This window comes from Aptenodytes patagonicus, chromosome W, assembly GCF_965638725.1.
Source record: "Aptenodytes patagonicus chromosome W, bAptPat1.pri.cur, whole genome shotgun sequence".
NCBI lineage: Eukaryota > Metazoa > Chordata > Aves > Sphenisciformes > Spheniscidae > Aptenodytes > Aptenodytes patagonicus.
The window spans coordinates 16,137,400-16,159,132 of record NC_134981.1 but is presented as its reverse complement, the minus strand read 5'-3'; the positions used below and the strand labels follow the sequence as shown (position 1 = coordinate 16,159,132).

The window sequence follows — 21,733 nt, the reverse complement described above, 5'->3', positions numbered from 1 at the left end:
CTTCAGCATGCAACAATGCAACACCACACACCATCTCTCCTGCCCTGAAGTACTGTTATGACAGATGGAGCCCAAAGTCATGGACTAAATGAACTCAAAGGACATTTTATAGGGATGGCCCATAGACTAAGGGAATGATATCTGTGTGTATATATGAAAGGACAGGAAAAGTGGTAGTGATTAATTGGGATGTACTGGAAAGTGTGGGGACCTGGGCATGACGTAGATGGTATAGAATAAGGGGTGGATACTGTCCTGGTTTCGGCAGGGATAGAGTTAATTTTCTTCCTAGTAGCTGGTACAGTGCTGTGTTTTGGATTTAGGATGAGAATAATGTTGATAACACACTGATGGTTTAGTTGTTGCTGAGCAGTGCTTACCCTAGTCAAGGACTTTTCAGCTTCTCATGCCCTGCCAGCGAGAAGCTGGGAGGGGACACAGCCAGGACAGCTGACCCAAACTGGCCAAAGGGCTATTCCATACCATATGACATCATGCTCAGTATATAAACTGGGGGGAGGTGGCCGGAGGAGGGGTGACCGCTGCTCGTGAACTGGCTGGGCACCGGCGCGTAAGCAGCCAGATTTTAACAGTGAATGAGAAAAAACACAACCCGTGCGGGTAAACGAAGTGGGCGGCGAGGTTACTGCCCCACTCTGCAGCGAGTGCTCCCCACCATTCCGCTCTGGTGCTGCTGGCCCAGGCGGTGGGGCCGCGCGCGCGCAGGCTCGCCCGCCCGCCCCCCCACGTTACTTTGATTGACAGCTCAGCCTCTCTACTCCTTCCCACCGACCTTCAACTCCTCACCTCCTCCCCGCGCTCCACACTCTCCTATTGGCCTGCTTAGAGAGGTTCTGCCGTTCCCAGGGAAAGGATGAGAGGTGGTGGGACGAGGGCTTCGCCCCCGTCGGTCCGCGGGGCCGTACTCTTCACCGCACCACCATTGGTGCCGGGGCCGTCGATTGGGCGGCGGTGGCGGCAGCGTGGGCGGGGCCGGGTGGCTGGTTAGCTCGAGGATTGTGAAACCGCCTGTTAATGTAAGCGGCGCGGGCTATCGTAGTGTTTTGCTTGGTCGTGGCGCCTGTCCCGGGGGGTGGGGGGATAGCAAGAACTTCCTTTCTCTCGGTCGATGAGGAGGGGACGTTGGGTGTGTTCTCAGCCGCTTTGATCCGGATTTTTCAGCCGGGGAGAACTTTATCCCTGGTCGGAGAGGAGCGGTGGGGGAGCGTTGAGGAGGCGAATGCTGCTACGTTATACCTTGCTTAGGGGGCTCTGATGAGACTCGCTCTTCTCCGATGTGCGCTCGGCCAGCGGAAGCTACAGCAGTGCCGTTGCACGAAGGAGCTTCCCGATTGATTTAGCTCATTTACGGATACATTTTTTTTTTTCTCCCCTCCCTTGACGGGGTGGGTGGCTTGGCCGACATTGGCCTGTAGGCATTTTGTTTTCCTTTTGTCCTAGGGATCTCTTTGCAAATAACAGAGGCCTCTCTGCTGTGTGTGTGATTGCCCTCTGTCCTCTTTGTTTCGTGCACGTGCTACTGAAGCTGCTCTCCACGGGGCTGGTGTGCAGAGCTTCTCCCCTCCCCCCCTTTCTCTCTTGTTCATCGCTCGGTGTCTTGCTGATGATCTGGCCCCTCCGCCGACTCCCGGGAGCAGTGCGGCCCTCCCCAGAGTCTTTTTCTCGCCCCTCGGCTTGTGACGGTCCCGCCGCAGACACCGCGTCCCGCTTCCTTCACCTGGATTTTTCCCTCTTGGCAAGAGGCACAAGCAAGGAGAGGAGTCCTTCGCCCGGGGTTTCCGGTCTTACAATTGCATCGGCAACTTGCGAGCCTGAGAGGGGATTATTTACTCCTACAGCGTCGGGACGGCCGTATCTGGGTACCGCTGAGGGCTGAAGCGCCGCGGAAAGAACACGGGGCGACTAGTGACTGTTCCGAGCGCGGCTCGACTTCCTTCCCTGGGCACCCCTGACCCACCCTAGAATAACAGCAACAAAGGACGCTGCAGCCAGAGGATGTCCCCGCGGCGGGGGCACTGAGCAGCGCCTCTCCCTCCTCCTGCTTTCAGCGGTGGAGGGGAGGGGGCTAGCGGGTGTCGCCGGTCCTTCCTCCCCCTCCGTGTCTCGGGAGTTGAAGTTGGGGTAGGGTGGAGGACTTGCTGCGAGAGTTGAGCTGCGAAGGAGCCCTGCGGCGGCCAGAGCCATGTTCCCTCAGAGCCGACATACCGTAAGTACGGCCCTGGCCGCAGCCAGGAGCACTGCTCCGCTCCCCGCCCTGCCACGGGGTGCATCCCCGGCTCCACCCCTCCCGTTAGGGGGTGTGTGGTGTTGGGAGCCCTCCCAAGTCTGTCCCCGCTTCGGGAGCGGGGCCGCCGCTTGTGTGCCGAAGTGGCTGGGGGAAGTACCCTCCCTCGTTTCCTTTTATTTTATGAGCAATTTATTTGCCTTAGGAATGACGGCAGGGGAGTCGGGGCTGGCCTTTCCGTTGCTGTCAGGCTACTTCCTCTCCCTCTCCGCCGTATTCGGCGGGAAGGAGTCAGCACGTCCCGCTTTCGGAAGATTGCGGCGGCAAGTGCGAGTGGAGCGGGGCCGGGGCAGCGCCTTCCGGAGCGCTGGGCGGTATTGAGGCGGGCGAGCTCGCGGCTGCGCTCTTGTCTCAACGTGCCTCTCTCTCTCGCGCCTGCCTTCTCCACGCCAGATCTCACATCAGGCTGTGGGTCAGCCTTTAAAATTCACCATCTCGGAATCGCTAGACCGTATCAAGGAGGAGTTTCAGTTTCTCCAGGCGCAGTACCACAGGTGAGCGCCAGTGGGCCGCACCAGGCCCCTTGCGGGGGTGGTAGTGGTGATGTCTGTATGTGTCTGTTTTTCCCTTTCCCCTCCCCGGGTACGAGGGGCTGTACTTAAGGGCTGCGTACAGGCAGTGGCGTGCGGCGTCGCCCCGCCGTTGTCGCCCGGCGGTCGTTGGCCGCTGTGGCTGCGGGCCCGGGTCTCCCCGGCACTGTTAATGCTTGCTAGCTGTTCTTGTAAGAGGCGGTGCGGAGAGTACCGGATCAGGGGTTGCTTTCAGTCTCGTGTTGTGACGGGGAGTTCAGCAGGAGGCAGTCTCTTGCATGCATACCTCTGCAAGATGTGAATCGGAATGAAATCTCTGCAAGTTTCCATGTTAGCATTCCCTTGGTTTTGATTAGGCTTCTGTTTTTCTGCCGAAGACACTATAGTCTGAGTCTTATCTAAAATTGTTGATCTGTCAAAGCCATTTGTTACTTAAAAAATGCAGTGTAAACTATAAACATTTGATATCACAAATGGAAGAATGTTGGCTTACATGTTAACTGCTCCATAGGAAGCTTATTGATGTCACTTAAAAACAAAACACACCCTCCAACAAAACAAACAAACAAAACTCCCCAAACCAGTGGTTTTAGAATAAAGGGAACGTTGAGGCTTTTTCCCTCTCAGTGAAAGTAGTCAGAGTTCTAAGTGGTTGTGAGTGATGAGATATGCAGGTGCCAAATGCAACTTCTTTTCACTTATGAAAGCAAATAGAAAACAAATTTAATAGTAAACGATACTCAAAGCTATTGATTTTTTTTTCAAGCTGTGGGTAAGATAACATAAACTAAAGATTACTTGAGGGAAAGAATTACAGGTGTACCAAAGTTGTAATACTAAGTAAGTGGTGTTACTTGGGTATAACTTACTATATGTTGTATACCAAGAAATAACTTATTTTACTACTGAGGAGAACTTCAGAGAAATTCAGATAATACCATAGCTTGAGAGTTGTAGCACTTCATAGCAACTCTTTGACAAAGTGTGAAATTGAATGTTATTTTTAAAAGCTGTTTGGGTCTCATTTCATGGGTGCTCTAGATACCTTTAAAATTTCTTCTTCAGCCTTTGTATTTAAAGGTTCAATTAAGTTTTTTGTGTTTGCGTGTTGAGTTTTTTTAATTAGCTTTTTTTGTTAAAATAAAAATAAAGCAGGTAGTTGTCAAAACAAATGGCATGACACTTGTATTAAAGTGTGATCTGTTTTTGTAGCCTTAAATTGGAATGTGAGAAACTGGCAAGTGAAAAGACAGAAATGCAGAGGCACTATGTGATGGTAAGCATGTTTGCTTTTTTAAGTAAATGTCTTCTAATACAATTGTAAGCCAAATAACGTATGCTCCTTTATTTGCAGTATTATGAAATGTCATATGGATTAGACATTGAAATGCATAAACAGGTAAGGCATTTCATTTTCTAAGCCACAATCTGTAGTCTGTCTAGTGTGTTTAAATGTAGCTGTTCTGTTTTATATTTGAATGACTGCATCATATGTCTGAAAGGACAAATTTGTAGCTATTGCTAGTAAACCTTTGCCCACCTACTCTCAGATGAGATGTAAATTAGGCTGAGCAACAAGGCTTTCTTAATGTTGGTTCCGATAGATGTTGGCAAAAATAGGAAAGGGCTTGTCTTTGGTTTTAAAAGTCTAATTCAGTGCTTTTTATATAGACTTATTTTTGTTGTTGATAGAACCTTTGACATGTAGAATTGGTCTTGTGTGTATAGCATATGTTGTGATAGTTGCTCAAATCCTTGCCATTTAAAGATATGGAAAGACTAGTGACTTGGAAAGCTCTAGTTATGAGTTTGCAAGTTCCCATAAAATTCACACTTATGGCCACTATAATGGTGAATAAAAAGTGTTGAACTGGAATAAGACACCATGGACCTCATAAGAGAAGAAAAGCTAAATGATTGCTCAGGCCAGAGGACTCAATTGAGTAGTCGTTGTCTGCCAAAGAAAGCATTAATGGCAGGGTGTAAGTATTGTATAGATATGATAACATTCACTTTTTCATCAAGATAGTGGTACAATAACTCTTTCAGATACCAATGGCCTATTTAAAAAAAAAATCATTAGATGAAGTTGCACAGTTAGATACATCTTAAAGTACAACAATATAATTATTTCTTGACTGTATATGTGCTATTTCATCTGAAACTTGTTTCATTAATTTAAAGAGCATGGCTGACTGGCTAGGGCACAGTGAAGAAACTGATTAGTTCAGGCTTCAGATCTTAAGTATATTCAAAGACTTTCATTAAGCAAGTGAATTAGAGTTGAATTTTGCTTTTGTAACTTGGAATTATTTTCTTAAGAATATTTTATTTGGTAAGGTGATATTACCTCATGGAAAGCTGGATAGATGTCTGGGATTCTGGTTTTTGTGGTGGTGTGATTTGTTATTTTCTTGGAGGGGGGTTTGGGGGGTTGTTGTTTTGGGGGTGGTGGTGGGTTTTCTGGGGTTTTGTTGGTGTTTTGGGGGGTTGTTTAGGGGGTTTTGTTGGTGTTTGGGGGGGTGGGGTTTTTTGTTTGTTTGTTCTTTTTTAGAGATGCAGTTGCTTGAATCCAAGATACAGATAAAAGCAGAAATATTATGGTAACTTGATTGTTTTAAAGTAATTAATTAAATAATTGAACAGAACGGCTAGAGGTTCTTACTTGGTTCTGTACTGTAGCTATTACAGTTTGTTCTTGTGTCTCATGCTTTGGAAGGATATCAGTTTTTCTGTGAGGTAACTCTGAGGCTTTGATTTCTTTGGGGGGGGGTGGGGTGGGGCGGCGGCTCCCTCTCCTGCTCCTTCATCAGTTAAGCCCACAAGATTAAGGAATGTCAGAACTGAGGTTTCTACTTTGACTGTAGTCACCTGTGTATTGCAAGGGTTTAATATTCAGTATGTATTGTGACTCTCATGACTGGAGTGCTGCAATGGATGGCTATAGACTCTTCAGAAGGGACAGGCGAGGAAGGAGAGGCGGTGGGGTGGCCCTGTATGTTAGGGAGTGTTTCGATTGTCTAGAGCTCAACGATGGTGATGATGATACGGTTGAGTGTCTACGGGTAAGGATGAGGGGGAAGGCCAACGAGGCAGATATCCTGCTGGGAGTCTGTTATAGACCACCCAACCAGGATAAAGAGGCGGGATGAAGCATTCTACAAGCGGCTGGCAGAAGTCTCTCAATCGCTAGCCATTGTTCTCGTGGGGGACTTCAACTTCCCGGACGTCTGCTGGAAATACAACACGGCACAGAGGAAGCAGTCTAGGAGGTTCCTGGAGTGTGTGGAAGACAACTTCCTGACACAGCTGGTAAGTGAGCCTACCAGGGGTGGTGCCTCACTTGACCTGCTCTTTACTAACAGAGAAGGACTGGTGGGAGATGTGGTGGTCGGAGGCCGTCTTGGGCTTAGCGACCATGAAATGATAGAATTCTCGCTTCTTGGAGAAGTAAGGAGGGGGGGCAGCAAAACCGCAACCATGGACTTCCGGAGGGCAGACTTTGGCCTGTTCAGGACGTTGGTTGAGAGAGTTCCGTGGGAGACAGTCCTGAAGGGCAAAGGGGTCCAGGAAGGCTGGACGATCTTCAAGAAGGAAGTCTTAAAGGCGCAGGAGCAGGCTGTCCCTGTACGCCGTAAGAAGAACGGGCGGGGAAGACGACCGGCCTGGCTGAACGGGGAGCTCTTGTTGGGACTCAGGAAAAAAAGGAGAGTTTACCGCTTATGGAAGAAGGGGCAGGCGACTCAAGAAGAGGACAGGGATCTCGTTAGGTCGTGCAGAGAGGAAATGAGAAAGGCAAAAGCCCAGCTAGAACGCAATCTGGCCGCTGTCGTTAGAGACAACAAAAAAAGTTTTTACAAATATATTAATGACAAGAAGAGAGCCAAGGAGAATCTCCATCCTTTATTGGATGCAGGAGGGAACATTGTCACCGAGGATGAGGAGAAGGCTGAGGTACTCAATGCCTTCTTTGCCTCAGTCTTTAATAGTCAGACCAGTTATCCTCAGGGTACTCGGCCCCCCGAGCTGGAAGACAGGGACGGCGAGCAGGATGAACCCCCTGTAATCCAAGAGGAAGCAGTCACTGACCTGCTACGCCACCTGGATGCTCACAAGTCTATGGGGCCGGATGGGATCCACCCGAGAGTGCTGAGGGAGCTGGCGGAGGTGCTCGCCAAGCCGCTTTCCATCATTTATCAGCGGTCCTGGTTGACGGGGGAGGTCCCGGACGACTGGAGGCTTGCCAATGTGACGCCCATCCACAAGAAGGGCCGGAAGGAGGATCCGGGGAACTACAGGCCTGTCAGCCTGACCTCGGTGCCGGGGAAGATTATGGAGCGGTTCATCTTGAGGGCGCTCACAAGGCATGAGCGGGACAACCAGGGGATCAGGCCTAGCCAGCACGGGTTCATGAGAGGCAGGTCCTGCTTGACCAACCTAATCTCCTTCTATGACCAGGTGACCCGCCTAGTGGATGAGGGAAAGGCTGTGGATGTGGTCTACCTGGACTTCAGCAAGGCCTTTGACACCGTCTCCCACAGCATTCTCCTAGAGAAGCTGGCGGCTCACGGCTTAGACAGGTGTACTCTGCGCTGGGTCAAAAACTGGCTGGATGGCCGGGCCCAGAGAGTTGCGGTGAATGGAGTTAAATCCAGTTGGCGGCCGGTCACGAGCGGTGTTCCCCAGGGCTCAGTACTGGGGCCGGTCTTGTTTAATATCTTTATCGATGATCTGGATGAGGGGATTGAGTGCACCCTCAGTAAGTTTGCAGACGACACCAAGTTGGGCGGGAGTGTTGACCTGCTTGAGGGTAGGAAGGCTCTGCAGAGGGACCTGGACAGGCTGGATCGATGGGCCCAGACCAATTGTATGAGGTTCAACAAGGCCAAGTGCCGGGTCCTGCACTTCGGCCACAACAACCCCATGCAGCGCTACAGGCTTGGGGAAGAGTGGCTGGAAAGCTGCCCAGCAGAGAAGGACCTGGGGGTGCTGGTTGACAGCCGGCTGAACATGAGCCGGCAGTGTGCCCAGGCGGCCAAGAAGGCCAATGGCATCCTGGCCTGTATCAGAAATAGTGTGGCCAGCAGGAGTAGGGAAGTGATCGTGCCCCTGTACTCGGCCCTGGTGAGGCCGCACCTCGAATACTGTGTTCAGTTTTGGGCCCCTCACTACAAGAAGGACGTCGAGGTGCTGGAGCGTGTCCAGAGAAGGGCAACGAGGCTGGTGAGGGGTCTGGAGAACAAGTCTTATGAGGAGCGGCTGAGGGAACTGGGGTTGTTTAGCCTGGAGAAAAGGAGGCTGAGGGGAGACCTCATCGCTCTCTACAACTACCTGAAAGGAGGATGTAGCGAGGTGGGTGTTGGTCTCTTCTCCCAAGTAACTAGTGACAGGACGAGAGGAAATGGCCTCAAGTTGCGCCAGGGGAGGTTTAGATTGGATGTAAGGAAAAATTTCTTTACTGAAAGAGTGGTGAAACATTGGAACAGGCTGCCCAGGGAAGTGGTGGAGTCCCCATCCCTGGAAGTATTTAAAAGACGTGTAGATGAGGCACTTAGGGACGTGGTTTAGTGGACATGGTGGTGTTGGGTTGATGGTTGGACTCGATGATCTTAGAGGTCTTTTCCAACCTCTATGATTCTATGTACGGCAACTGTAATTACATATCTAGTAAGCAGTGATATTGTGGCAGCTTTTAAGACTCATGCATTATACCTACATTAGTTCTAGCTGGGAAGGATAGAGTATGCTCTGTTGAACACATTTGAAGGGATTAAAACACTTCCTTGGATGAGAGTCTCTGGTACTATGCTTTTACATGTTAAGTAATTCTAATTTCTGATAAAAGTAGTACCTTCATATTAAAGACTCTTGATTTAGATGCCTGTTATGAGGATGCCAAATGGTGGTGTTATAATTTAGTATATAGTTCTTAGATTAAAAGAAACAAACAAAAAACCCCATCCTGCCAATGACAGTCTCTTGAATTTCCACTGCTAGCAATAAGTTCTGTGGAGACGTTTGGCAGAGAGTAATCATAATTTTTATTAAAACTGGTAATGTCCAGCTCCAAGGGTGCAGCCTGGCTCAAATTGATCATCGACATTGCCTGAGTGCTCATTATGTTGTAGAGAGGGCCTTTGGAACTCTCGTTATATTTGACATGAATTCTCTATAGGGGGAAACTGGGCATTACCTGGACTAGACAGGCTGAAATTATTCCTGCTTTTTATGGCTTATAACCAAATGCTAGCAAGGCATCATCAGGGGACATGAAAAAGTGTAATTTCTGATATGTCTGTTGCTGAAAAATTTAGTGATGGGGAAACTTTCCACTGAACAAGCTTTAACATTCTTAAGGCCTGCCTCCTGTGTGGATGTTATACTTGCTCTGTGTGAAGCCCTTCAGAGCGGTTGGGCTGCTGATTTAAAAACAAAATTATACCGCAGCAATGTTACTTCATGCAGTGTGCTGTGTACATCATTGTTAAAGTAGTCACTTGGATAAAATGACATAATTGTAGTTTACTTGTGAAAGGGTTGATTTCGTGTACTGATACTGTTGCATCGACAGTTCTGTCTGCATTTAATTTGGTAGTCTATGATAATTTAGCTGAAACAAAGTTAGTTAGGACTTGAGTTGCTATAAACACTTAATTGAGGTAAACCTTACATACATAAACAGCTGCATTGCAAACCTCTCCACTTGAATATGTTGCATTCAAGTAAAAAAATGGCCATGTTAAGGCTTCCTTCACAGCTTTAGATTTGCCACTTTGCAGTATTTATTTGCATAACTGTATGCTTAAATCCAGATGATGCTGCTGCATTTCAACCTGCTGGCTGAACAGTGGTCTGGGAATAAGTAATCTTTTAAACATATTTGTGGCTGGTTTGTGCCTTTCTCTTAAGAGCTGACCTTTGAAATTGTGTGTTTGTACTGGTTTTGGCTGGGATAGAGTTAATTTTCTTCAAGGCAGCTTGTATGGTGCCGTTTTGGATTTGTGCTGAAAACAGTGTTGATAACACAGGGATGTTTCAGTTACTGCTGAGCAGTGCTTACACAGAGTCAAGGCCTTTTCTGCTTCTCGCACCACCCCACCAGCAAGTAGGTTAGAGGTGCACAAGAAGTTGGGAGGGGACATGGCTGGGACAGCTGACCCCGACTGACCAAAGGGGTATTCCATACCATATGACATCATGCACAGCCTATAAAGCTGGGGGAAGAAGGAAAGGGGGGATGTTTGGAGCGATGGCGTTTTGTCTTCCCAAGTAACCGTTACGCGTGATGGAGCCCTGCTTTCCTGGAGATGGCCGAACACCTGCCTGCCGATGGGAAGCAGTGAATGAATTCCTTGTTTTGCTTTGCTTGCGCATGTGGCTTTTGCTTTACCTATTAAACTGTCTTTATCTCAACCCACGAGTTTTCTCACTTTTACCCTTTCAGTTCTCTCCCCTGTCCCACTGAGCAGGGAGTGAGTGAGTGGCTGTGTAGTGCTTAGCTGCCAGCTGGGGTTAAACCATGATAGTGTGTTGGGGGTGTGTGTGTGTTTGGTGGTTTATTAGTTTTTTTGCAGAATCTTCTACTGATACCTTGTTAGAACATCAGTCTCCAGGAGAGGGTTAAATAGAAGGGAATTAAGAAGCTTAGCTCTCTACAGCTCCTTAATAGGATGGTTCTATTGTTGAAAGGGGTTTAAAGATATATTTTTTGTTTGGTTTTTTTTTCCTGCTAGCATTTAAATTATTGGAATGAACTTGATGAATCCTTAACGTTTTGATGCTGTGTATGGGTGTTTTAAGAGGCTTTTATAGTTGGCTCTTTCACATAAGATATGCAGAACCTGTTTTTTATTTAGAAGAGAAAATGCTAAGCTTGATTGGGCCATAATGTTTTCCCTCAAAAATTGTACTTACTGAAAAAACATTAGATTTCTAAGTTGTACCACCACGTACAGCTACAACTTGAGTTGCCAGTTTGAGCATGGAGGAAAGACCAGGGTAATGGGCTCAACGTTCTCAACTTCTGAACCATGTTCAAGCCTGAGACTGATACTGTTAGGGAGTTACCTAACAGATTCAGGGCAACATATGAAATATGGCTATCTATTCTGTCAGGTTTTGGGTTAACTTCATATGCAACTTAATCAAAAAGTATGTCACAGTATAACCACTGTATGTATATTTAAAAATGCAAGATGATTAGGCAGCATTAGACTTGATTTACCACATCTCAGGTTCGTCATAGAACCATAGCTGTTAGGAATGAGTCCTTTCTCCCCCATGCTATCAAATTTCCCTTGCATAGGTGGAACTTAATTTGGCAAAAGTCTGTCTATATACTTCATGAATTAGTTCAAGTAGGCAAAAAAAATTGCTAGTAGTTTTTTTTGGGCAGGGAGGGGAATAAGTGAGAAGGAAGATGCTTTGTGAACATGCAGAACTCTGACAACAGGTCTCAGGGGAAAAAAAAACTTTAAAAAAAAAAAGGAATTATTTTATTTTTTGCTGGTTGTAACATGAAATGAAGTTGACGGGCTGATCATTTGAATTCCCTTCACCCTGTCCTCCTTCAGCATCTGTAGCAAAGGGGTAAAATTGCACTGTACCTAGTGTATAAAATGGAACATAATATCTTCTAGGTTTGATAGTAGGTCACTACTGACATAGAGTGAATGCCTTTTAAAAAAACAATTTTAGGTTAACTGATTGTTGTGGTTTAAACTCAGTCAGCAACTGAGTACCACATAGCCGCTCGCTCGTTCCTCCCCCCCGCCCCCAGTGGGATGGGGGAGAAAAATTGGAAGAGTAGAACTGAGAAACTCGTGGGTTGAGATAAAAACAGTTCAATAATTGAAATAAAATAACAACAATAATAATAATGTAATGATAATAATACACAAAGCAAGTGATGCACAGTGCAATTGCTCACCACCTGCTGACCGATGCCCAGCCAGTCCCCAAGCAGCAGCCCCCCTGGCCAGCTTTCCCCAGTTTATGTACTGAGCATGATGTCACGTGGTATGGAATGTCCCTTTGGCCAGTTTGGGTCAGCTGTCCTGGCTGTGCCCCCCTCCCAGCTGCTTGTGCACCTGCAGCCTTCTCAGTCGGTAGAGCATGGGAAGCTGAAAAGTCCTTGGCTAGTGTAAGCATTACCTAGCAACAACTAAAACATCAGTGTGTTATCAACATTATTCTCATCCTAAATCCAAAACATAGCACTGTACCAGCTACTAGAAAGGAAATTAACTCTATCCCTGCCAAAACCAGGACAATATCCACCCCTTATTCTATACCATCTGCGTCATGCTCAAGTCTCATATTTTCCAGTACATTTTCATTAATCACCATCCCCCTTTTTTTAATATATATATATATACACACACACAGAGAGATATCATTCCCTTCGTCTGTGGGCCATCCCTCTAAAACATTCGGTGAGTTCATTTAGTCCATGACTTTGGGCTCCATCTGTCGTAATAATCTTTCAGGGCAGGAAAAATGGAGGTGGTATGTGGTGTTGGATTGTTTCATGTTGAAGTCAGTTCTGGTACCATCATCACTGTGCTTTGCTTGGTTTCACTGAAGTTATTCTTCATTAGTCTGGGTGATTCTTATTGTAATATCATTAGTATGGCATATGATACTATGTAGTACTTAACATCACATAGTTCAGATCATTGGCTATTCTCACCCAAAATCAAATCCCCTTGAGGTACACATCGGACTTCCCCATCCTTCCGCATTATCCACCAAGTGCACCCAGGTCCTTGAGCAAAAGCAATCCCACGGATGGATGGGTTTGCCTTTGCCCGAGGCAGGAATAACCCAGACTGTCTTCCCCAGCATATTTTTTATGTGCACTACAGGGACTTTATTTCCATCTACAGTACGTAAAAGTTCTGACTGGGCAGGGCCAGCTCGATTGGCAGATCCCCTCGTGTTGACTAACCAGGTGGCCTTTGCTAAATGCGCATCCCAATGTTTGAATGTCCCGCCACCCATTGCTCTCAGCGTAGTCTTTAACAGTCCATTGTATCGTTCAATTTTCCCGGAGGCTGGTGCATGACAGGGGATGTGATACACCCACTCAAGGCCGTGCTCTTTGGCCCAGGTGTCTATGAGGTTGTTTCGGAAATGAGTCCCGTTGTCTGACTCAATTCTTTCTGGGGTGCCATGTCGCCATAGGACTTGCTTTTCCAGGCCCAGGATAGTGTTCCGGGCAGTGGCATGGGGCACGGGATATGTTTCCAGCCATCCGGTGGTTGCCTCCACCATTGTAAGCACGTAGCACTTGCCTTGGCGGGTTTGTGGGAGTGTGATATAATCAACCTGCCAGGCCTCCCCATATTTATATTTCAGCCATCGTCCTCCATACCAAAGAGGCTTTAACCGCTTGGCTTACTTGATCGCAGCGCATGTTTCGCATTCATGGATAACCTGGGCTATAGTGTCCATGGTCAAGTCCACCCCTCGATCACGAGCCCATCTGTATGTTGCATCTCTTCCTTGGTGACCTGAGGTGTCATGGGCCCACCGAGCTAGAAATAATTCACCCTTCTGTTGCCAGTCCAGATCCACCTGAGCCACTTCAGTCTTAGCAGCCTGATCCACCTGCTGGTTGTTTTGATGTTCTTCAGTGGCCCGCCTCTCGGGTATGTGAGCATCTATGTGATGGACTTTTACAACCAGGTTCTCCACCCGGGCAGCAATATCTTGCCACAATGCGGCAGCCCAGATGGGTTTGCCTCTGCGCTGCCAGTAGCTCTGCTTCCATTGCTGCAACCACCCCCACAGGGCATTTGCCACCATCCATGAGTCAGTCTAGAGATAGAGCACTGGCCACTTTTCTTGGTCAGCAATGTCTAAAGCCAGCTGGATGGCCTTTACTTCTGCAAATTGGCTCGATTCACCTTCTCCTTCAGCAGTTTCTGCAACTTGTCGCATAGGACTCCATACAGCAGCTTTCCACCTCCGATGCTTTCCCACAAGACGACAGGACCCATCAGTGAACAGGGCATATTGCTTCTCATGTTCTGGTAGTTCATTATACATTGGGGCCTCCTCAGCACGCGTCACCTCCTCCTCTGGCGATATTCCAAAATCTTTGCCCTCTGGCCAATCCATGATAACTTCCAGGATTCCTGGGCGACTGGCGTTTCCTGTTCAAGCCCGTTGTGTGATCAGTGTGACCCACTTACTCCATGTAGCATCAGTTGCATGATGTGTACAGGGGACCCTCCCTCTGAACATCCAGCCTAGCACCGGCAGTCGGGGTGCCAGGAGGAGCTGTGCTTCAGTGCCCACCACTTCCGAAGCAGCTCGAAACCCTTCATATGCTGCCAATATCTCTTTTTCAGTTGGAGTATAGCGGGCCTCGGATCCTCTGTAGCCCCGACTCCAAAACCCTAGGGGTCGACCTTGAGTCTCCCCTGGTGCTTTCTGCCAGAGGCTCCAGGTAGGGCCGTTCTCCCTGGCTGCAGTGTAGAGCACATTTCTTACATCTTGCCCTGCCCGGACTGGCCCCAGGGCTACTGCATGAACTATCTCCTGTTTAATTTGTTCAAAAGCTTGTCGTTGCTCAGGGCCCCATTTGAAATCGTTCTTCTTCCGGGTCACTTGATAGAGAGGGCTTACGATCAGACTGTAATTTGGAATATGGATTCTCCAGAAACCCACGACGCCTAAGAAAGCTTGTGTTTCCTTTTTGCTAGTTGGTGGAGACATGGCTGTTATTTTGTTGATCACATCCATTGGGATCTGACGACGTCCATCTTGCCATTTTATTCCTAAAAACTGGATCTCCTGTGCAGGTCCCTTGACCTTACTTTGTTTTATGGCAAAACCGGCCTTCAGCAGGATTTGGACTATTTCCTTCCCTTTCTCAAAAACTTCTCCTGCTGTGTTGCCCCACACGATGATGTCATCAATGTATTGCAGGTGATCTGGAGCCTCACCCTGTTCCAGTGCAGTCTGGATCAGTCCATGGCAAATGGTGGGGCTGTGTTTCCACCCCTGGGGCAGTCGGTTCCAGGTGTACTGGACGCCCCTCCAAGTGAAAGCAAACTGTGGCCTGCACTCTGCTGTCAAAGGGATTGAGAAAAACGCATTAGCAATATCAATTGTGGCATACCACTTGGCTGCCTTTGACTCCAATTCGTATTGAAGTTCTAGCATGTCTGGCACAGCAGCACTCAGGGGTGGCGTGACTTCATTTAGGCCACAATAGTCTACTGTTAGTCTCCACTCTCCATTAGACTTCCGCACTGGCCATATGGGACTGTTAAAGGGTGAGCGAGTCTTGCTGATCACTCCTTGGCTCTCCAGTCGACGAATCAGCTTATGGATGGGAATCAAGGAGTCTCGGTTGGTGTGATATTGCCGCCAGTGCACCGTGGTGGTAGCGATTGGCACCTGTTGGTCTTCGACCTTCAGCAACCCCACAACAGAGGGGTCCTCCGAGAGACCAGGCAAGGTGGACAGCTGTTTAATTTCTTCCGTCTCCAAGGCAGCTATACCAAAAGCCCACCGGTACCCTTTTGGGTCCTTGAAATACCCTCTCCTGAGGGAGTCTATGCCAAGGATGCACGGAGCCTCTGGGCCAGTCACAATGGGGTGCTTCTGCCACCCATTCCCAGTTAGACTCACTTCGGCTTCCCATGCAGTTAGCTGTTGGGATCCCCCCGTCACCCCAGAAATACAGATGGGTTCTGCCCCTCTATAGCTTGATGGCATTAGGGTACACTGTGCACCGGTGTCTAGTAGAGCCTTCTACTCCTGTGGGTCTGATGTGCCAGGCCACCGAATCCACACAGTCCAGTAAACCCGGTTGTCCCTTTCCTCCCCCTGGCTGGAGGCAGGGCCCCTCTAATCCTCATCACAGTACTCATTTCTCACTTCTTGTACGTACGAGTCAGAAGTTTCTTCATTAAGATCAGGAGTAAGATCAGCCCTTCTACTCTGTCTGGGGAACTGCCCGCTGGAAACTGGAGCAGCAATTTTCCTGGAAGAACCCCTTTCTGTGATTGTTTTCCCTTGCAATTCACGTACCTGTGCATCTAGGGTCAAGGTAGATTTTCCATCCCACTTCCTCATATCCTTTCCATGTTCACGCAGGTAAAACCATAGGGTGCCCCGTGGTGTGTACCCTTTATATCCTCTCTCTTGAGCAAAAGAACGCTGACTCCTAATAGCCGAGATACTGGTCCGTACAGGTGAGGAGTAGGACCTATCCTCTCTGAGTTGCTGGATCTCCCGGGACATTTTCTCCACAGCCGAGACGAGGGAGGAAGAGAGACTTTCCTCGTATTGCCAGAGTTGACTAGCCAATTCATCCACTGTTTGTTCCTCTCCATCTTTCCAGGTCATCACTGCCAATGAGTTGGCATATGACGATGGTGCGCTCCTTATAAACTTCCGCCACATGGGTCGTGTGCACTTGACTTCATCTGGATCTTTGGATAGTTGTTCATTGTTCAGGTCATCATAAATCACCTCCAGCACAGCTAATTCTCTCAGGAACTGGATACCGTTCTCCATGGTGGCCCACTTGCTTGGGCGACATATGACATCTTCCTTAAAGGGATACCTTTCCTTCACGCTTGACAAGAGTCGCCTCCAAAGGCTGAGGACTCGTGTCCCTTTTCCAATTGCTTTGTCAATGCCCCCTTCCCTGGAAAGGGATCCCAGCTGCTTGGCTTCCCTACCCTCTAATTCCAGGCTTCTGGCCCCGTTATCCCAGCATCGGAGCAGCCAGGTGACAATATGCTTGCCTGGACGACGGCTGAAATCTTTTCGTATATCTCGCAGCTCACTCAGGGATAGAGATTGGGTGGTCACTGCCTCGTTTATGAGTTCTTCCTCTTCTTCCTCCCCGAGCAGGGGCCGGCCCTCCTCCTGCTGTTCTCGTGATGGCCCTTCTCCAGGGTCATCTGCCTCGTACACTTCTTCCTCCAGCCCCCTTTTAGAAGAAGCTTCTTCCTTCCTTACTAAACGAGCTGACTTCCGCTTCCAAGATTTCTTCTTGTGTACAGGGGCGACTGATACCGGCACAGGCTGGTTCTTTGGTTTAGCCGCAGGGCCTGTCACCGGGGTCTAAGTGGCTGCAGGGCCTGTCGCCGGGGTCGGAGTGGCCGCAGTGCGTGTCATTTTACTGTCAGAGCCAGAGACCTTCTCTTCCCTTTGAGGGTACTGAATGGTGTTGAACAGGGCTCGGTAGGCATGGGCCAGGCCCCAGCATGTTGCAATGATCTGCATCTCTCTGGAGTTGCCAGGGTGACAGCATACTTTGTCCAAATGTTCTACTAACTTTTCAGGATTCTGCACTTGCTCAGGGGTGAGGTTCCAAAACACTGGGGGTGCCCATTGGCCTAGGTACTTGCCCATCTTGTCCCACACACCCTGCCAACTCATAATTATTCAGCCTTGGGGCAGATCTCTGGATGATATTCTTAAATTGCTTACCAACTTTAGACAAAACCGAAACAATATTCCCAAGAAGTACCAATAGAAGTATCTTAACTACCCAAGGCTGTTCAAGATACTGAAAAGTTACTGTAATGAAGGAGGAAACATCATAGAAGAAGGTAGTGACACTGCCATTCTGTATTTCTTCCGTAAAAAAACCTCTCAGAAAAGTCACTGTAATTGCTAGTTGTCTCCACGAAATGGTATCCGTGGTACAGTAATGGCTTCATTGCGAAGTTTACATACCACACTGAGGTCAAGGTCAATGTTCTAAAAACAAACCTCACAAATGAGACATCACCAATCACTGCAGACCACAGCAAACTGCAAAAACCAACACCAATCTTTAACATGTACAGCAAAGAAAAGAGCACGATGCAGATTATAAAAATCAATATCGAGAACAGAGAAACCAACATTGTGACCCACAACTATTAACAGATATAAGTTCCTTAATACACTCCGGTTAATCTGTTATTATCTCAAACCCTTCGAGCCCCACGTTGGGCGCCAAAAAGGACTGTCGTGGTTTAACCTCAGTCGGCAACTAAGCACCACGCAGCCGCTCGCTCACTCCCCCCACCCCCGGTGGGATGGGGGAGAGAATTGGAAGAGCACAAGTGAGAAAAACTCGTGGGTTGATGTGGGGATGGGAATCTCACTAACGGACATTCCTGAGTTTGATTTTAATGAGCAAACACTGTACCACCTGGCATGACAAGGCACTTAAGCAGAAAACAACGGAGAAAGGAATGTGCAGCTGGAAGGAGAAAAACAAGACAAAGACCATGAGGGCATTTCGCATGATCAGAAAGAACGGGCCAATCTGCTAGAGCATAGATGCGCGTGAACACAAGGCTATAACCTATCTGCAAGCTGCAGGTAGCGCGTGTACACTTCTGCTTGCTATAAAAGATGCTAACAAAGAGCAATAAAGGTCTTTGGTTGCTGTGTCTGCCGGAGTCCGTGCCGCTTTTCACCCCCACAAATGGCGCCCAATGTGGGGCGAAAATGCTGGAACAGAGCACCGGTGGGGAGCCAGCTGAACGAGTCATAGCCAGCGGGAGACAGAGTAGTCTCAGGAAAGAGCTGGAGCCGGAACTTTGAATCATCACCTCGTTGGAGCAGAGGTGAGCAGCTGGGAAACTTAAAATGGGATCGCAACTAACTAAGGAGGAGGAATCTATACTATGTACTATTAAGAAGCTGTTAGAAAAGTGTGGAATTAAGTATGATGATTATACCCTCCGCCTATTGCTTTCATGGCTAAAACGAAAGGGAATTCCCCTTGATTCGGCTACTGCTTTTAACGGCGAGCGGGAGACCCGCTACGGGGCGCGGGACTTGCTCAGTTAATGGGGGAGGACCCTATCAATACGCCGCAACTGCAGGCACGGCTGGCGCCTGAAATTTTAAGACAATCAGCAGACCTTGCGTTTCAAGCAATGATAAAGGTCCCTGATACAGGACGACCGGTAAAATCCTTTACTAGCATTAAGCAAGGGACCAACGAACCTTATATGGATTTTATCGACAAGCTCCAAGAAGCTATTCAAAAACAAATACAAAATCCTGAAGCCAAAGAGGCATTGCTTATGAAATTGGCTATAGAGAATGCCAATGAGGACTGTAAAAGTGTCTTACAGACATTGCGAAATCCGACCATAATAGACATGCTTGACGCGTGCAATCGTGTGGGTTCAATTACACATAAGAATGAGGTTTTTGCAGCCTGTTTAGCTGCTGCCTTGCATCCCGGTAACAAAGCGTGTTTCCGCTGTGGAAACTCGGGGCATTTTAAACGGCAATGTCCTGAGAATCCTGTACAGAAGGGAGGATCAGAAGGAATTCAGCAGCCCCCTGGTATTTGCCCACGCTGCCGCAAGGGGAGGCACTATGTTAATCAATGCCGGTCGAAATATGATCTCCGCGGTCGACCCTTGTCGGGAAACTGGAAGTCGAGCGCGAGGTGGGGGCGCGCACCGACACAAATGCCACCCCAAAATCCCCAACCCCAAAACCCCATGAGACCGCTGTCTCAGCAGGCCTGGATCACCTCAAGGCCAGAACCATCGGCAGTGCCAGAGTGGATGTCTCCACAGCCACCAATCTCTCTATAAACGATCAGACTGTGCACAGGGTGCCCCTCAATGTGAGAGGCCCCCTTGGCCAGGGGCTGAGTGCCCTATTGGTGGGGAGGTCCAGTGCTACTATGCAGGGTTTGTTTGTGTTACCTGGGGTTATCGACTCTGATTATACGGGACAGCTGCAAGCGTTGCTATGGACCCCGTCTCCTCCAGTATTTATTCCAGCTGGAAGCAGGATTGCACAGCTAGTTCCTTTTAAGAGCATGGTTCGTAATCGGGATCCTATTTCCCGGGGAGCTGGTGGATTTGGGTCCACAGGTGAACCAAATATTTTTTGGACTCAGCTTGTCCAAAGAACTCAGCCCACTTTGACCTGCACTCTAAAGAATAAAGGCAGCAAACCGGAACAACTGGTAGTGAAGGGAATGATAGATACAGGGGCAGACGTTACTATCATCAGTACTGCAAAGTGGCCTGGATCATGGGAAACCATCCCAGTCAACACAGGGCTAGTGGGAATCGGAGGCCTGTCGACGTCCAGGCAGAGTGCCAACTTAATACAGATTGTAAGCCCAGAAGGACAGGTTGCAACTATTCGACCTTTTGTGGTTCCTGCGCCGTTAAACCTGTGGGGACGAGATGTCTTGAGCACTTGGGGACTAGTGATTGGCACTGCTGATCCGCATCAACATTTTTAGCGGGGGTCACTGGCGCTCGGCCCACCGTTCGACTCACATGGCTCACCGATCAGCCAGTGTGGGTGGATCAGTGGCCCCTATCACAGGAAAAGGACGACGCGTTGCAAACGTTAGTGGACGAGCAAGTGAGTCAAGGACATCTGGTTCCCACCACCAGCGCCTGGAACACCCCAGTGTTTGTTATAAAAAAGAAAAGTGGCAAATGGAGACTTCTACATGATTTACAGCAAGTAAATGCCGTGATTCAAGATATGGGGACATTGCAACCAGGTATGCCTTCACCAACATTGATACCTCGTCAATGGGACATTGTGATTATCGATTTGAAAGACTGCTTTTTCACGATTCCCTTAGCGCCGGAAGATGCTCCCAGATTTGCCTTCTCTCTCCCAGTTGTAAACCATCAAAGGCCTAGGCTGCGATATCATTGGACGGTGTTGCCCCAGCGCATGAAAAACAGTCCCACAATATGTCAAATGTATGTTGCGCGTGTGTTGTCGCCCATAAGAAACAAATATCCTGACTTAATTTGTTATCACTACATGGACGATATTTTAATCGCCGGACGAGACCCAAAGGAACTCGTCACAGTTATGAAAGATATGTTGCAGGGGTTAAAGACATACGGCTTGCAAATAGCTCCTGAAAAGGTGCAAGTGCAAGCCCCGTGGAAGTACTTGGGGTGGAAGATTTTAGAACATACGATACAGCCCCAACCCATAACCTTGCAATCTAACATTAAAACACTGAATGACTTGCAAAAACTAGTAGGGACTATCAATTGGGTACGCCCATTGCTGGGAATAGATAATGACATGTTAAACCCACTGTTCAAGTTGTTAAAGGGTAATCCTGAGTTGACATCTCCACGAGAATTAACGACAGAGGCCAAACAAGCGCTACAAAAAATATCACAGGCTTACCGAAAGGCAAGCACAACGCGTAATTGAAGGATTGGGAGTTAACTTGTATGTCCTAAATCAGTCCCGACAAGCAGTGGGCCTCTTAGGCCAATGGGACAGCAAGGGTACCCAGGATCCCTTAGCCATCATTGAGTGGGTATTCCTGCCGCATCAAGCACCAAAAACGATAGTGACAAGGGTGGAAATGTTTTCGATGCTTGTGCGAAAGGGACGCGCGCGATGTTTGGAATTAACGGGCACAGATCTTAAAACAATTTATCTCCTACTGACTAAAGACCACCTTAATTGGTGTGAGGCTAATAGCCTAGAACTACAGATAGCGCTGGAAAACTTTAAGGGACAAATTCTAATTCACTATCCATCTCACAAATTATTCTCCCTTAATGAGGAAATTAGTATAATTCCTGAATCGTTGAGTAAGGAGGTACCTGTCGAAGGACCCACCTTATTCACCGATGGATCAGGACGAACAGGTAAGGCAGTTAATAGTGTGGTGTGAAAAAGGGGAATGGAAACATCAAGTTCACCATGTTGTAGGAAGTCCTCAGCTGGTGGAAATATATGCAGTAATTCAGGTCTTTCGCCAATGGGAGATGCCATTAAATTTGGTTACTGATTCTCAGTACGTCGCCAACGTTGTCAGGCGCTTGGAAAAGGCTTGGCTCAAAGAAGTTGATAACGAACCAGTGTTTTTAATGTTCAAACAGGTATGGGACTTGTTGAATCG

General features: G+C 48.1%; 1 protein-coding gene across 1 annotated transcript in view; it reads left to right on the top strand.

Annotated features, from left to right (window-relative positions):
* The first annotated feature begins 1,128 nt into the window (after window positions 1-1,128).
* LOC143172174 (transducin-like enhancer protein 1) overlaps window positions 1,129-21,733 on the top strand; it is a 43,309-nt gene continuing 22,704 nt past the window's right edge. Inside the window, exons 1-4 of the mRNA XM_076361427.1 lie at window positions 1,129-2,227; window positions 2,699-2,799; window positions 4,048-4,111; window positions 4,190-4,234. Coding sequence (XP_076217542.1) covers window positions 2,204-2,227; window positions 2,699-2,799; window positions 4,048-4,111; window positions 4,190-4,234 — 234 coding nt within the window. The 5' untranslated portion in view covers window positions 1,129-2,203. The remainder of the gene's footprint in view (window positions 2,228-2,698; window positions 2,800-4,047; window positions 4,112-4,189; window positions 4,235-21,733) is intronic.